Source organism: Saimiri boliviensis, chromosome 1 (genome assembly GCF_048565385.1).
Source record: "Saimiri boliviensis isolate mSaiBol1 chromosome 1, mSaiBol1.pri, whole genome shotgun sequence".
Taxonomy (NCBI): domain Eukaryota; kingdom Metazoa; phylum Chordata; class Mammalia; order Primates; family Cebidae; genus Saimiri; species Saimiri boliviensis.
Window position 1 is genome coordinate 295,336,298 of NC_133449.1, and position 14,026 is coordinate 295,350,323.

Sequence of the window (14,026 nt, forward strand, 5' to 3'; positions counted from 1 at the left end):
GAACTTAGGTACTGAAAACTGTACTGGGTACAACATGGTTCCAAGCAGTGGAGCTGTGTACCTTCTCTTCGCTGGAATGCATGACCCCAGGAGAAAGAAGAGAGGCTTATAAACACAGTGAGTTCTTCCTGTCTCTCTGGGAAGTAGGTGTTTTAAGATGGGACCCCAAATCAGAAAGGTTGGGTAAACTGCCCATAGTTACACAGCTAATGAGTTCCATTTCCTTGGGTGCAGAGACACCCTTTTAATTATGAAGCTTTCCAGAGACTGAATTAAAACATTGAAAATTGGATTTTGAACTTTTGACCAGCCATTGCAGACACAGCCGGTTTTCAAATATTAAAACAACAACAACAACCCCCTAAACCTTGAAAGATTTAGAAGTCATCTTTAAGACTTCATTTGTTTAAGGTTTAAGGTCATTGCCTGGAAAGCCATCCCACAGTCCTGAGGTCCCCTGCATAAGGTGGAGGTAAATGTCTCTGAAAGTGATCAAGCCTTTATGGGGAAACTGCTAGGCAGTGTTAGGATAACAGGTTTCCAGTTGCAGCTGATCACTTGGCTGGGAGAAAACAGCTCCACCATCACCAAAGATACCAAAAGGGGAACCAGCATAAAGGTGCAGAAACCAGGGGCCCTCAAGACTGGAGAGCATCGGCATTAGACTATAGGCCCTCCTGCAGTCTTGATCTAAGGGAATAAAATCTAGTCTCCATTTTCAGTTTGCGTCACTTTTTACTTTTTAATTCTTTATTTTTATTTATTTAATTTTGAGAGAGTCTCGCTCTGTCGCACAGGCTGGAGTGCAGTGGTGGGATCTCGGCTCACTGCAGCCTCCGCCTACTGGGTTCCAGCCATTCACCTGTCTCAGCCTCCGAGTAACAGACAGGTGCCACCGTGCCGGCTAAGGAAACCAAACCTGGGACCACCGAGTGGCTCTTTCCAGATCGGTTTCATCCCGTTTTTTCCACCACTCCCTTCCAGTCCTTTTCTGTTTCCCGCCCTTTCTAGACGAATCCCTCCTTGTTTCTAAATCCCGGAGCCGGGGGACCCGGGGAGAGCACCCCAGGGACGACAGGGGAAGGGGATCCGTGCAGAGGAGGGACGCTCCGGAGGGGCCGGCAGGGAGAGGGCGTCTGGGTGGGAAAGGCTCCCGGGAGAGCGCACCGGGCAGTGACGGGAGGGTTGGTGAGGACGCCGGGCCGGGGGCCGGGGACGTTACCGTTGTACGTAGTGCACGAGGAACATGGCCAGGAGGATGCGGTTGGGCGCGTGGCGGAGGCGCGGGGCGGACTCGCTGGCGCACTGGTAGAGCGGCAGGGCCAGCGAGGGCAGCTCCTGCACGGCCCAGGCGACCCGAGCCGGCACGCGGAGCCTGCACCTGGGTGTCGCCAGGCGGCCGTACGAAGAGTTCCTGTTCTGGTCCAGCCCGAGGAGCAGGCAGCCCGCGGCGCACTGCAGGTAGACGAGCGCGGCCAGCAGGCGCTCCTCCGCCATCGCCGAGGCTGGGCGCCGCGCTCCATGCCCCGGAGGACGCGGCGGGCAACATATAGGGCGGCGGCGCGGGGGCGGGAGGCGCGGCTACCCGAAGCCCGCACCGCCCGGCACGGCAGGACCGGTCCCGGATTCCGGCCTCTCCTGGGCAGTCGGGGCTGGGGGCGCGGCCCCCGGGGGCGGGGCGAGCACCCTCGCGGGGTGGGACCAGCAAACGCCCCGCCCACGCCGGGGCCGCCGCAATCGCCCCGCTCTGCGCATGCGCAGTCTCAGGCTGTCCAGGGAGATCCCTGAGCCTGCGTGGGAAACCCGGGCGCTTCGCACCAGAAGCCTTTGTGGCTACTTCTTGGAGCCATTTTTCCCCTCGGAGCTGTCCGCGGTTTTCCCTCTCATGCTGTTTTTCGGGAAGATGGGTTGTGCGCTTTGGGCTTATTTCTGGACGGTCCCCGAAGGCCCCCGAAAGGACCAGGCCCGGACACTTGGGGCCTTGGGTTCCGGCCGGAAGTGGAGCTGTCGGGCCCCGGTTTCGGTTGTGCCGGGCCGGTTCCTGCGTGCTGCGTGCGCGCCCGGGTGGGCCATGGGGCGGCGGTCGCGGTGCCGGCGGCTCCAGCAGCAGCAGCGGCCTGAGGGCGTGGAGGACGGTGCTGAGGGCGGCGGAAAGCGCGGCGAGGCGGTAGGAGCCGGGACGCGGCGGGCAAGTGGGTCTGGGGCTTCTCGTGGGCCTCTCGGACGCCGAGGCCTGAGAGGCGGCTCCTCGGGCCTCGGGGTAGACGTCCCTTTCCTTCCTCAGGGCTGGGAAGGAGGGTACCCCGAGATCGTCAAGGAGAACAAGCTGTTCGAGCACTACTACCAGGAGCTGAAGATCGTGCCCGAGGGCGAGTGGGACCAGTTCATGGACGCCCTCAGGGAGCCCCTCCCGGCCACTTTAAGAATTACTGGTTACAAAAGGTAAGGGGGCAGTGCCTGGTTTTTTAGCGAGTTGGGGGCCAGCATGCTCCAGGTGAAAGGCGATGGTGTTTTCTCTGACAAGTGTTACAGTGCCAGAGAACCGTGGCGTTTCAGCGGTGTTAATTCAGGAAGCATTGAGGTGGGAGCACAGGGTTCAATGCAGTGGTCACGGAGGTATTGCAGGTGCAAAGTTAGAAGAGGAAGTGAAAATGGGATCTGAGGAATATTCGGCTCCTGGGGATTGGTGAGCTGAGGGTCCTACCTTTTCGAACGTAAGCGAGTTTACAGAGAATGCATAAAACCCCTTGATCCTTCCCCTCCCCCATCTTTGTAGGTACCTCTTTCTAAATGAGTCGCAAGTAAAAAAACTAGGTATACTTGGGAGAGAAGGAATGCAGTGTTGCTCTTAGGATCAAACAGTGTGAATTGCTTAAATTTTGAAAGGGATACAGTGTAAAAGTAGTGACTAAAGACTGTTTTGTCTCCGTGCAAAGTTGGCTTTAGTTTTAAAACGTGCAGTTTTAAATTTAAATGATACAACGTATTAGCTTAGCTTCTTAGATCAGTTTGAAACTTTCTTGTTTTTCAATAGCCATGCAAAAGAGATTCTCCATTGCTTAAAGAACAAATATTTCAAGGAATTGGAGAACCTGGAGGTGGACGGTCAGAAAGTTGAAGTTCCGCAACCACTGAGTTGGTAAGTACCACAGTGCTTCATCTCGAATACTTGTTTGGGGTCTCAGTCTCTGTCACTTGAGTTGTATTTCTTGGTACTGCATTTGCTGTTAACATGAAAGAGCCTGGGTTTACTTTGCAGACATCCTAATATTCTAATACCTGGTGCTTTTTATCAACATTGCATTGGTATGCAAGTTTTCATGAGATTTGCAGCTTCATGAGTCGCTCAGTTCAGCGAACTCTTCCTAGTACATCCAGCCTCTTCCTTTATGTCACCACTTCTGCCAGCTCCATGTTATAGCCCTTGCTTTTTCACATCAAAACTGCTGCAAAGTGGCTTCTTTGCCTTCAGGAAAAGGACACACTTAGCTGGACGACAGTTTCCTGTTAGGTGGTCTCCTGGTATTTTCCATTACAGACAGGTTACTTCTGTCTGCTGTCAGGTTATCTCCTTGTACTTCCCAGTAGAGACTGCCCTAACCAGTATAGCATTTCCGAGTCTCAGCACCTGAGTGTACTGCTGCTCCGGGAGCTACCTCTTTCTTCCCCTGTCCTGGAGGTGCCCTCTGGGTTACCTGTTCCTCATGGCTCATATCTAGTCTCAGTTGTATGAAGGTGATTCCTTGTGCTGACAGCGTCGTGTAAAGATGCTTGTGGTACTCCGGAGACGCCAGTCCTTTGGTTAACTTATAAATGGAAGAGTCATTAAAGCAAATTGTTATAGTTTCATATTTCAAGTTATTAACTTTGAGGTATTAAGTTCTCAGAAAAGAAAAGCATTATCTTAAATAATGCTATAAAAAGGCGAATTAAGCGTTTTGTATTAGCTTTTGATGCTTTGACTATTCCAGTACGTGATGTTATCTTTCCTTTTTAGAAACCTTTAATGTTTGCAAATCACAGTCAAATTTTCATTAATCATGGGGTACAAATTTGCTGGCTTTTCTTTCATTGGCTGCTCGGAATTTCATTGTTCATATCGCAGATGTACGTATCATATACATTCAGAGGGAATGTTGACTTACCAAACATTAAGTCGGTATTCAATCAATATCAAGACCAAATATCACCATCATGGAATGTGTTTCTGGGATATGATAGTAAATATGACCAACATGGTGAAACCTGTCTCTACTAAAAATACAAAAATCAGACGGGCATGGTGGTGCACACCTGTAATCCCAGCCACTGGGGAGGCTGAGGCATGAGAATCACTTGAACCCGGGAGGTGGAGGTCTCAGTGAGCTAAGATATAACGTTAGATTTTTAAAAGTTTGAAGGGTACAGTATAGGAACATTTTTCTATTCAGGTGCTAGGTTGCTGTTAGTGGTCACTAATTGTCCACTGTAGTGAGGTCAGTGGAAGGGGGAGATGTTTTTCAGCCTCTAGTTACGGCGTTGCTGAGATGAGGTAGCCTTCATGGGATCAGGCTTTTCTCCCTCATAGTAACTAGCCTGTGGAATTTTCTCAAGTGGTTTGGTTTGAAGATTGGATGACACTGATTGTGTTCTGCTTTAAGTAGAGGTCTGATGTTGTAGTAGTCCATTTTCACGTTGTTATGAGGACATACCCAAGAGTGGATAATGTATAAAGGAAAGAAGTTTAATTGACTCACATTTCTGCATGGCTGGGGAGACCTCAGGAAGCTTACAGTCATGGCCGAAGGTCTCTCTTCACAGGGTGGCAGGAGAGAGAATGAGTGCTGAGCAAAGGAGGAAGCCACTTATAAACCATCAGCTCTCCCCCTGAGAACTCACTCTTGTGAGAACGACATGCGGAGGGGGCTGCCCTCATGATTTAATTGTTTCCACTTGGTCCTTCTCTGGACATGTGGGGAATATTACAATTCAAGGTGAGATTTGGGTGGGAACACAGGGCCAAACCATAAGACAGGATTATGATTGACCTTGGGCACATTTGTATTTTTAGCAGTGATGTGTGTGTGTGCTGCTTCACACAATCGCCTGGAAAGACTTGTCTCTAGATCCTTGTGTCTAGAAGCACAGTGATGGGATAAGAAATGCTTTTAAGGTGAAGACATCCCTGTCCAGCAGGACATGCCTCTGTAGGGAAGAGATGGGCTCTCAAGGCACATCAGTGTGGGCATTTTCTTCTGCAGGCCCCAACAAACTAGGAGAAACCATGCGATGTTAATAAGGCTTGCTATTTGTTATTATTCTCTGCAAATTACAGTTAAACTTTGATTTGATCAGTCCTTTTAACATTTAATAGCTGCTTTTTCATCTCGTTTATTGAACAACATGTCTGGGTATATGACAAGGCAATTACCAAACTCTTAGCATCTGCAGGTTGTCCGTAGTTGAAGAATGGAATTGAATCACTCTCTGCCAGAAGCCAGCTATGTTTATGTTTGCTTAAACTTTCTGAACACACAGCTGAACAAAACATTGTATGATTTGGGTTCCTAATACTTGGCTTTTCCATTATCAATGATGGTTTTTCTATTTTATTTTGAGACAGGGTCTCACTCTGTCACCCAGTCTGGAGTGCAGTGATGTCATGATGGTTCACTGTAGCCTTGACCTCCCAGGCTCAAGTGATCCTCTCTCCTCAGCCTCCTGAGTAGCTCAGACTACAGGTGCATGCCACCATGCCTGGCTAATTTTTATATTTCTTGTAGGGATGGCGTTTCACTGTCTTACCCAGGCTGGTCTTGAATTCCAGGGCTCAAGCAGTCCTTCTGCCTTGGTTTCCCAAAGCGCTGGGATTACAGATGTGAGCCACCATTCTTGCCCAGTGCCAGTTTCTTGGCAGCTTTATTCTCTAAACATTTATTTATTTAAATTCACCTGTCAGTTGTAGGATACTAACTCAGCAAGCAAGTAAAGCAGAAGCTTTCCAGGACTTGGTGGTTTTCTCTATTGCTCAAGATGCGGAAATAGATCATGAAATATTCTTCCCAATCCTCTAGTACACAGTGAAATATGATTTAGGAAAGTGTTTTTCGGAGCTACATTTTCTGGAAGGAAAGTTATGAATAGGACCATAGCTTGGGCTAATTTCATTTTTTTTCCTACTTTCTATAGACTCAGAACAGTGAGGAGTTATCCTAAAGCATTCTTATAAAACCATTGTTTTGACAACCAGTTGTTCAGAGAGCCCCTTATTGTTATTCTATTTACGTGCTGTTTTTATTTATTTTATTTATTTTGAGACAAGGTCCCTGCCACCCAGGCTGGAGTGCAGTGGCATGATCTTGGCTCACTGCAGCCTCCACCTCCTGGGCTCAGGTGATCCTCCCACTTCAGCATCCCAAGTCGCTGGGACTGCAGGCCCACATCACTACACTCAGCTAATTTTTTTATTTTTTGTAGAGATGAGGTTTTGCCATGTTGGCCAGGCTGGTCTTGAACTCCTGACCTCAAGTGATCCACTCATCTTAGCCTCCTGAAGTGCTGAGATTAAAGGCATGAGCCACCACACCCGGCCTGTTTATATGCTTTTTAATGTCTAGATTGAGGATGGTTTGTCATAGATGTTGTATGTATTTACAGAGTTCTTACAGCCATGTTCCTTGTGCCACAGGGATATCTCTGAGTGTTGCCAGCTGTCTTAGAGGATTGAATCGGAGCAAGGAGAACAACATCCCAAGTCTCATTTGGCACAACCGCTACAAGCACAGAGTTGTCAGCAGACACTTAAGTATTTATAATCCATCAATGTTTTGCTTTCTTTTTGTTCAGGTATCCTGAAGAACTTGCCTGGCACACAAATTTAAGTAGAAAAATCTTGAGAAAATCGCCACAGTTGGAAAAGTTTCATCAGTTTCTAGTTAGTGAAACGGAATCTGTAAGTTGATTTCTTTTGATTTGTTAGATTCCTTAAAGCTGGAAATGCATAGATGTATCGAAGTTCTGTTTTTAGGTTCTCGTCACTAGAAGCAATAGGTACACGTCATACACAGTAAACATACCTGCAGTCTGTGCACCACCTGTGGTTTCTGATTATCTGTATATCCATTGCCATGTTTGGTTTATCTAAGCATAACATTTAGTAAGGGTATCAATCCCAGCTAGTTAATTTATTGTTTCTTCATGCTCATGGATTTGGGGGCTGTAGGATTAGGGTGAGCACTGTACTTCATTTCCTTCTTAGGTACACATTTTAGATTCCCGTTATACATATAAAGTGATATGTTTTTAAGGCCATCTTGGTGGGGAATAGGTTTTTGGTTTTGTTTTTTAAAAATTGATTTACTGAAAATGAAGCTTTTGATTTTAGTTTTTACTATCTATTTTTTTTTTCTTGGCACGCATTATTCTTGGATTTTACCTTTGCCAGAACCACAGAACACCTAAGTACAGCTTTGTTCTCACAGGATGGCATCCGTCTTCACCTCTTGCCACCCGCATTCCTTGAGTGCAGTTCAGGTGCTGAGCTTTTTATTGTTAGCATCAGACCATCCCCAGAAAAATAGCTATTTGCTTATGTAGTAAATAATTCAGTGAATGCTCATAAAGTTTGGGTATTTGGTTTTTTTGGAATCCCTAGTCTCATATTTAAAATCTGAGGTTTCCTCCTTTCAGTTTTCTAGACTACTACTTTCTAGTAAATCTGTGTGTCACCAGATTATGGTTTTTTTCACTTTGAGCTCCACTGTGGCTTTCAGTCATCTAGGTAACTGGCTAAACTGAGCTGCTGTCTGTCTGGCTTCTCCTTCCTGAATAGTAACAAGAACCAGGAACTAAGTGCTGCCACATACCCCATTCCATACTTGTGACCAGTGCAGGAAAGGATTCTCTTGCTTAACTTTCAATCTAGATGGAAGGCCAAATAACGATGAGTAAGCTGCTAGAGAATAGCTCAGGTTTGCACTTGGAAGAGAGCATGGGGTTTGCGGGGTGTGATACACGTGTATAAGTTGGAAGAGCCAGGTTTTGGCATGTTGGGAAGATGGAGGAGGTGGGAGTTTAGTGTGGGTAGCAGGTGTTGCAGGGAGCTAGTGTAGGTTTTTGATTAGGAGTCAGCATGATGAGAGCTCTTGAGAGGAATGGCAGTACCCTCTGGGTTACAGAAAGCTAGCCATAAAACCTCTACACGGGGTGATCATGAATCCGGTGACTGCTGGGATGTCTCCATCTTAATTAATGCTCGAATTGAAACCTTGGATGGAGACAGAAGGCAGGCATATCAGGATCACACATATAACTCAAAAGCTTGGAATCAGTGTGCCTCGTGATTGAATCACTACAGACTCATGCTAGCCAGAAACTCGTGAGGTGAAACTTAGCAACCATCAATGTAAAAGCCTGTATTTAAGGCTCTGACAGTCAGATGCCCGAGTTTAAGGTGAGTGATGGCTGCCTGGGTAGCTGTTCATTTCCAGAATTCCTACTTTTGTAGGGTTGTGGTGGAGCAGAAGCCTTACCTTCAAGGCAGTTAAAATAGAGGTGTGGTTGAGGCTAGTGCTGGGCCAGGGCAGGAGGATTTTGTCTGCATCCGAACAGTTCTGCCTTCTAACAGATGCCCTGTGCACTAGAGACGGCAGAGGACAGGGAGCGTGGTGAGGGATTTTAGATATCGTTGGCCTAAAGATGGAAAGTGGTGGATGTCTTCATCTCTTTGAAAGGTAGTTGTGAGAAATAGAAAGTGAATGGGCTGTGTCTGAAAAAGAGAAGGACTAAGAAATAGAATTTTAGGCAAGAAGGACAAACCATCTGACAGTCACTTCTGTCCTAAGGTGATGCTCTCTGCTGCTGAAGGTATTTGTTTAAATATTCAGTAGCATTTCTGTCTTTGAAAGCTGCCCCTCCAGCTTCTGTGCTCTCCTGCGATGGGGATCTGGGGCTCTGTAAGCTTCGAGTCCCGTTTCCTTCATGAAAGTTGGTGTTATACCTGAATTTCTAATACTGGAATCGTATAGCAGCCATTTGTCCGCTAGCGTACAGACCCGTCTTCATTTAGTGTTCTGTGTGAGTTCTCTTGTTTTATGGAAGATTGTATGGGGTTTGCCTGTTGCCTTTGAAATGATGCCAAAGATTGAAATTCTCTGCCTTCTTTTTTTTAATTGTTGCTGATTTTTTTTTCTCAAGGGAAATATCAGTCGTCAGGAAGCTGTTAGCATGATCCCACCACTGCTGCTCAACGTCCAGCCTCATCATAAGGTAGCACACAGCGACCGGAAATGTGTGGGCGGGCAGCTTGTTACCAGTGTCATGCCTGTTTTTTTCTGTTGAAACCACTTTTTCTTAATTAGTCCTTTTTTTCTTCTTTTCACTTTGGATAGAGAGTGATATTATGTATCTTATTAGTTTCTTTTTTTTTTCTTTTGTCCTACTTAATTTTTATGGTTTAGGAAACTGTTTTCTCCCCTTTAGTTTTATTGATTTGTTTACTGTGTGGATTATATTCGGTGATGCTGATTGGCTAAATTAGGTTGAAAATGATAGTGAACATGTATCAAGAGCTCATTGTATGGCAAGCATCGCTTTGCACTCTTTTTTCTTTCTTTTTTTTGAGACGGAGTTTTGCTCTTGTTGCCCAGTCTGGAGTGCAATGGCGTGATCTCAGCTCACCACAACGTCCGCCTCCCGGGTTCAAGTGATTCTCCTGCCTCAGCCTCCCGAGTAGCTGGGATTACAGGCATGTGCCATCAAGTCCTGCTAATTTTGTATTAGTAGAGATGGAATTTCTCCATGTTGGTCAGGCTGGTCTCGAACTCCCGGCCTCAGGTGATCGCCTGCCTCAGCCTCCCAAAGTGCTGGGATTACAGGCATGAGCCACTGCTCCTGGCTTTGCTCTGTGCTCTTTAGGTGACTTAATTTGCTTTATTATTCACACAACCCTCCAAGGGCAGATACTGTCACCATCTCCATCTTTCCAGATGAGGAAAAGGAAGCAAGGAGAAGTGAAGTAATTGACCCCAGGTTACAGAACTAACAAGTGGCTGAGCTGAGATTTGAGCATAGGTAGCTCTGTTCCTCAGTATTATGTTCTCACGATTCTTTCTCGCTCATCTGTAAATTTAGTTCATCTCTAAACTGGCTTCCGGTTCCATTCTGTTCCCATCCTCTTTGGAGACTGTACCTATATCATTCTGTGATTTTGCGGCAGTATATTTTATGGAATCCCATAAAAACTAAAATATGTCATGCTTTAGATTCACTCTGTAAAGAAGTGTATTTAGATCTTGGAATAGAAATTGAAAAACTAGAATGACTCATAAAATTGCTTTAAACTAAATGTAGAATATTTGATTTTTTTAAAAACATGAAACAGTTTCTTGCTTTGTTAATAGATCTTAGATATGTGTGCAGCACCTGGCTCAAAGACCACACAGTTAATTGAAATGCTACATGCCGACATGAATGTCCCCTTTCCAGGTATGCATTGGACTTGCGTTCAGAAGGGTAGGAATGCCACTTTGGCAGATTGTAGACAAGGAAAAGACTCTAACTTTGCCTGCTGATTTGGTCCTAAAGTCTCCTATGACAAGCAGATGGGTTTTCTTGCTACCGGAAGTAGAACTGGACATTTTGTGTACCACTGTCAATAATTCTCAAACCAGCACACTCATACCTTGGGGTAGCTTTATTTTAGAATTATGTGTGTTTTCTATAAAAGTAAATGGTGTTTCTTTATCAAGCCTACTTACAGAAGATGGATTTCACTGTTTGAATTTTTAGTAGTAACAACTTCCCCTCTTCCCTTACCTTTATTATTGTTATTATTATTACGTACTGCCTTATGTGAAGGGCAGTAGTGTGTAGTTGTTAAAAGCTACTGTCAAAACAAACAAACAAAAAAACCTACTGTCAGACTCCCTGGGTTCAAGTCCCACTACCAGTTAATCGGCAAGTTACTGACAGTGTTAGACATCCCCTATGAAATGGGACGTCAAGTGTGTAGCCTGCAAGGTGCTCAGGAAATGGTAGCTGTTATAGTTAACACTCACGCCCCTTTGTCTTAAGTGGAGACAAATACCTCTCGTGGTGTTTTAGAGTCAGCTCTCATCTCGTCCTATCTTTGTTCAGGCAAACTTCTCTAGTTCTGTTTTAATAGGCATATTTGTTTGGTCTGTTTTTTGAAGTCCTCTTTTTTACATTATTTAAAGATAATGCTTTGGCTTAAAAGCCTACTTTATTTTTCCCTGTTTTTATTTTCTCCACACTGGCAGTAAAGAACCTTGATGTCCCAGCAGCAGCAGGTTCTCCTCTTTGTATTATGGATGTTTTGCGTTTCATATTGTTTTGAAGAGTGGCTTTGATCATAAATGTTGTCGATATATTTGCCTTTTTGCTGGGGGTGTGGGAAGAACCAGAAATGAGCAGAGGCACACCCAGTAGAATTCCCAGCCTGTGGAGCCTCCAGGAACAGCTTCCGCCTTCAGGTGCTTGGGCCCCGCCCTAGGAGCCTGACTCAGTCAGAGCAGAGTCCCGACCCATATTCAGGATTTCAAAACATTCGTCAGGTGATTCTATTGTTTCTACACCTTTCTCCTCATCTTTTTTTGTAATTAATCATTACTAGTAATAGAAAAGACATTTTTGGTTTGGTAATTGGCACAAAGTGAGTAATTGCTGAATAGATAACTTTTGAGGTTTTTAAAATTGAAGTGTTCATAAAATCCATGCAAAGCCACCTGGTTCCTTCTTTTGAACCACTTAACGTACTTGTAGAAAACCTTGACTGTGCGTCTCGTTTGGTGGATTGCTGTTTCTCACTGGCTGATGTTTAGAGGTTGCATATTTCAGGAAGTGACTCCACTTAGGCTCCATTTCATCTGACACTGCACTTCTGTCTCCAGAGGGCTTTGTTATTGCGAATGATGTGGACAACAAGCGCTGTTACCTGCTCGTCCATCAAGCCAAGAGGCTGAGCAGCCCCTGCATCATGGTGGTCAACCATGATGCCTCCAGCATACCCAGGCTCCAGATAGATGTGGGCGGCAGGAAAGAGATCCTCTTCTATGATCGAATTTTATGTGATGTCCCTTGCAGGTATTTATCTTAGTGGCCAGAAAGCCTAAAATCCACTAAAGAAATCAAGTCCAATGAAGACTAAAATGAAATTGTGTGTGAACATGACTCAACTGTATGTGAGTCTTGGAGTACAGAGAAAGGTTGTGTGAGCCTAAACCAGAAGGCGGACACGTAGAGTCTGAATGAGAAGCAGCAGGTGCTGGACAAGGAACAGAAAGGGGTGGTTGTGATAGCCTGCGGAAAGATCCAGAGAGAACATCTCAGAGCAAAACAGAATCATAGACTCTCATTGTGGTGTATTTTAGAATGTGATTGCTTGGAACAATTTGCGTGCCCTACTTATTTTTTATTAGTTCGTCCAGTGAGTACAGTATATAAAAAACTTTGTCATAGAGTAATATGTAATCACATTGGGTTTTATGTTATTTAATTAAATGAAAGAAATTTCGGAGTTCAAGATGTTAGGAAATTCATTTTACTTGTGTTTTTATACCTTTCTTGAGATAATAGGTGAACATTTTAGATATTTAGAGTTTAGATATAAAGTAATACTCATGGTATAACTGAGTAACGGTTTTCTGAAAAGGAAAGAAACACAATTAGACCTCATCTGTTCCATTCCCATAGGAGATGCATGGATGCTGCTCCCATGTGATAATGCCTTGTGAGTGACATAAATCTGTCGCAACCAGAATTCAAAAGCTGCCACAAAACTTGTTAGCACAGAATACAAGGTTTGAATACATTCCACATTATGGAAGAATGACATTTTATTTCAATAAGTGGCAGATTTACTGCTCATGGCGGAACTCAGTATGGAAGTTGCAGCTGGTGGCTAATATCTGGAAAAACTCTTCAACGTAAAATTTAAAATACGTCATGAACTAAAGTTTTTTTTCCTCTTGGTTGCAGTTTTTCAGTATTCCTTGGGGTCTCATGTTTTCCCACCCGTTTTTTTTTTTATCAGAAAGATAACTTGTTCCTTGTATCATACTCTTGAGATCTGAGAACACAGTTGCAAGCTGACGAAATTTCTGAAATTGTGGTGGGATTTCTACCATAGAAGCCACTAGTATACAGCCAGGGATGCCACTGGAAAGTGGGGATTAGCTCTCATGGGACACTTCTGTCCTGCAGACCTGGTACCTCGTGTACACGTGGCTAGACCACCAAGGAAAATGAGCATTTACAGAGAAGGCCACCAGAAACAGGCATTACCTCTAGAGAAACAGGATAGATAGAATTAGACATAGACAGAAGGTAACAGTCCAGTCTTACTATAACATGTACATGGAAATTGCCTCTATTAACAACAACATGAAAATAACCTCAATTAAATAAAATTAGAAAATCAGAAACGTTTAACCATGATTGTAGGAAAATTTAGCTACTATATGTTACTGTGGAAAATAATTTATTAGTCATTGAATTATTGTGATTAAAATGCCACTGTTGATTAACTGAGTTTTCAGTAGTGTTTTATGTTCTGAAAAACATGAAAATTTTTATTTCATTTCCATTAAATAAAAGTAGAAAGTCAGAAATGTTCTTAACTGTGGTTGTAGGAAAAATTTTGCTAATGTATTAGCTTAATTGCAGTTACTGTGGAAAATTTCTTATTAGTTATTATTCATGTAATTCTGATTAAAATGTCATTGTTGATTAGCTGGGTTTTTCAATAATATTTTAGGTTCTGTGTCCTAGGTCTACAAATTAGTCTTGCTAGTATTTTTTCCAAATGGAAGCACATTAATATCTCTTTAGACAGTGAATGGAGTTTACTGTTCAAATCTGTTCTTTTCTGTTTGAAAATTGAAGTAAAGTATAATACATTAGAAAATCCCTAAAACAAAGTTGATTGTAGTTTGTGAAAATGTAGATTGTTTTCTAACTGATATTTGTAACACTTGTTTTGTGACTTAGCTTGAATGTGACTTATCTGTTAAAATGCAGTCATCCACCC

At 44.2% G+C, this 14,026-nt stretch overlaps 2 protein-coding genes across 3 annotated transcripts in view; one reads left to right on the forward strand and one right to left on the reverse strand.

Moving 5' to 3' along the window:
* The window catches only part of SRD5A1 (steroid 5 alpha-reductase 1), a 29,916-nt gene extending 28,182 nt beyond the window's left edge, over positions 1-1,734 (reverse strand). Inside the window, exon 1 of one of the 2 annotated variants that reach the window (XM_039467595.2) lies at positions 1,223-1,734. In XM_039467595.2, the coding sequence (XP_039323529.1) occupies positions 1,223-1,523 (301 nt within the window). In that variant the 5' untranslated portion in view covers positions 1,524-1,734. The remainder of the gene's footprint in view (positions 1-1,222) is intronic. The other variant, XM_003932506.4, reaches the window with a different exon arrangement.
* Positions 1,735-1,762: 28 nt separating this feature from the next.
* NSUN2 (NOP2/Sun RNA methyltransferase 2) overlaps positions 1,763-14,026 on the forward strand; it is a 31,099-nt gene continuing 18,835 nt past the window's right edge. Inside the window, exons 1-7 of the mRNA XM_003932507.4 lie at positions 1,763-2,167; positions 2,285-2,442; positions 3,035-3,139; positions 6,826-6,931; positions 9,175-9,246; positions 10,380-10,464; positions 11,889-12,081. Coding sequence (XP_003932556.2) covers positions 1,886-2,167; positions 2,285-2,442; positions 3,035-3,139; positions 6,826-6,931; positions 9,175-9,246; positions 10,380-10,464; positions 11,889-12,081 — 1,001 coding nt within the window. The 5' untranslated portion in view covers positions 1,763-1,885. The remainder of the gene's footprint in view (positions 2,168-2,284; positions 2,443-3,034; positions 3,140-6,825; positions 6,932-9,174; positions 9,247-10,379; positions 10,465-11,888; positions 12,082-14,026) is intronic.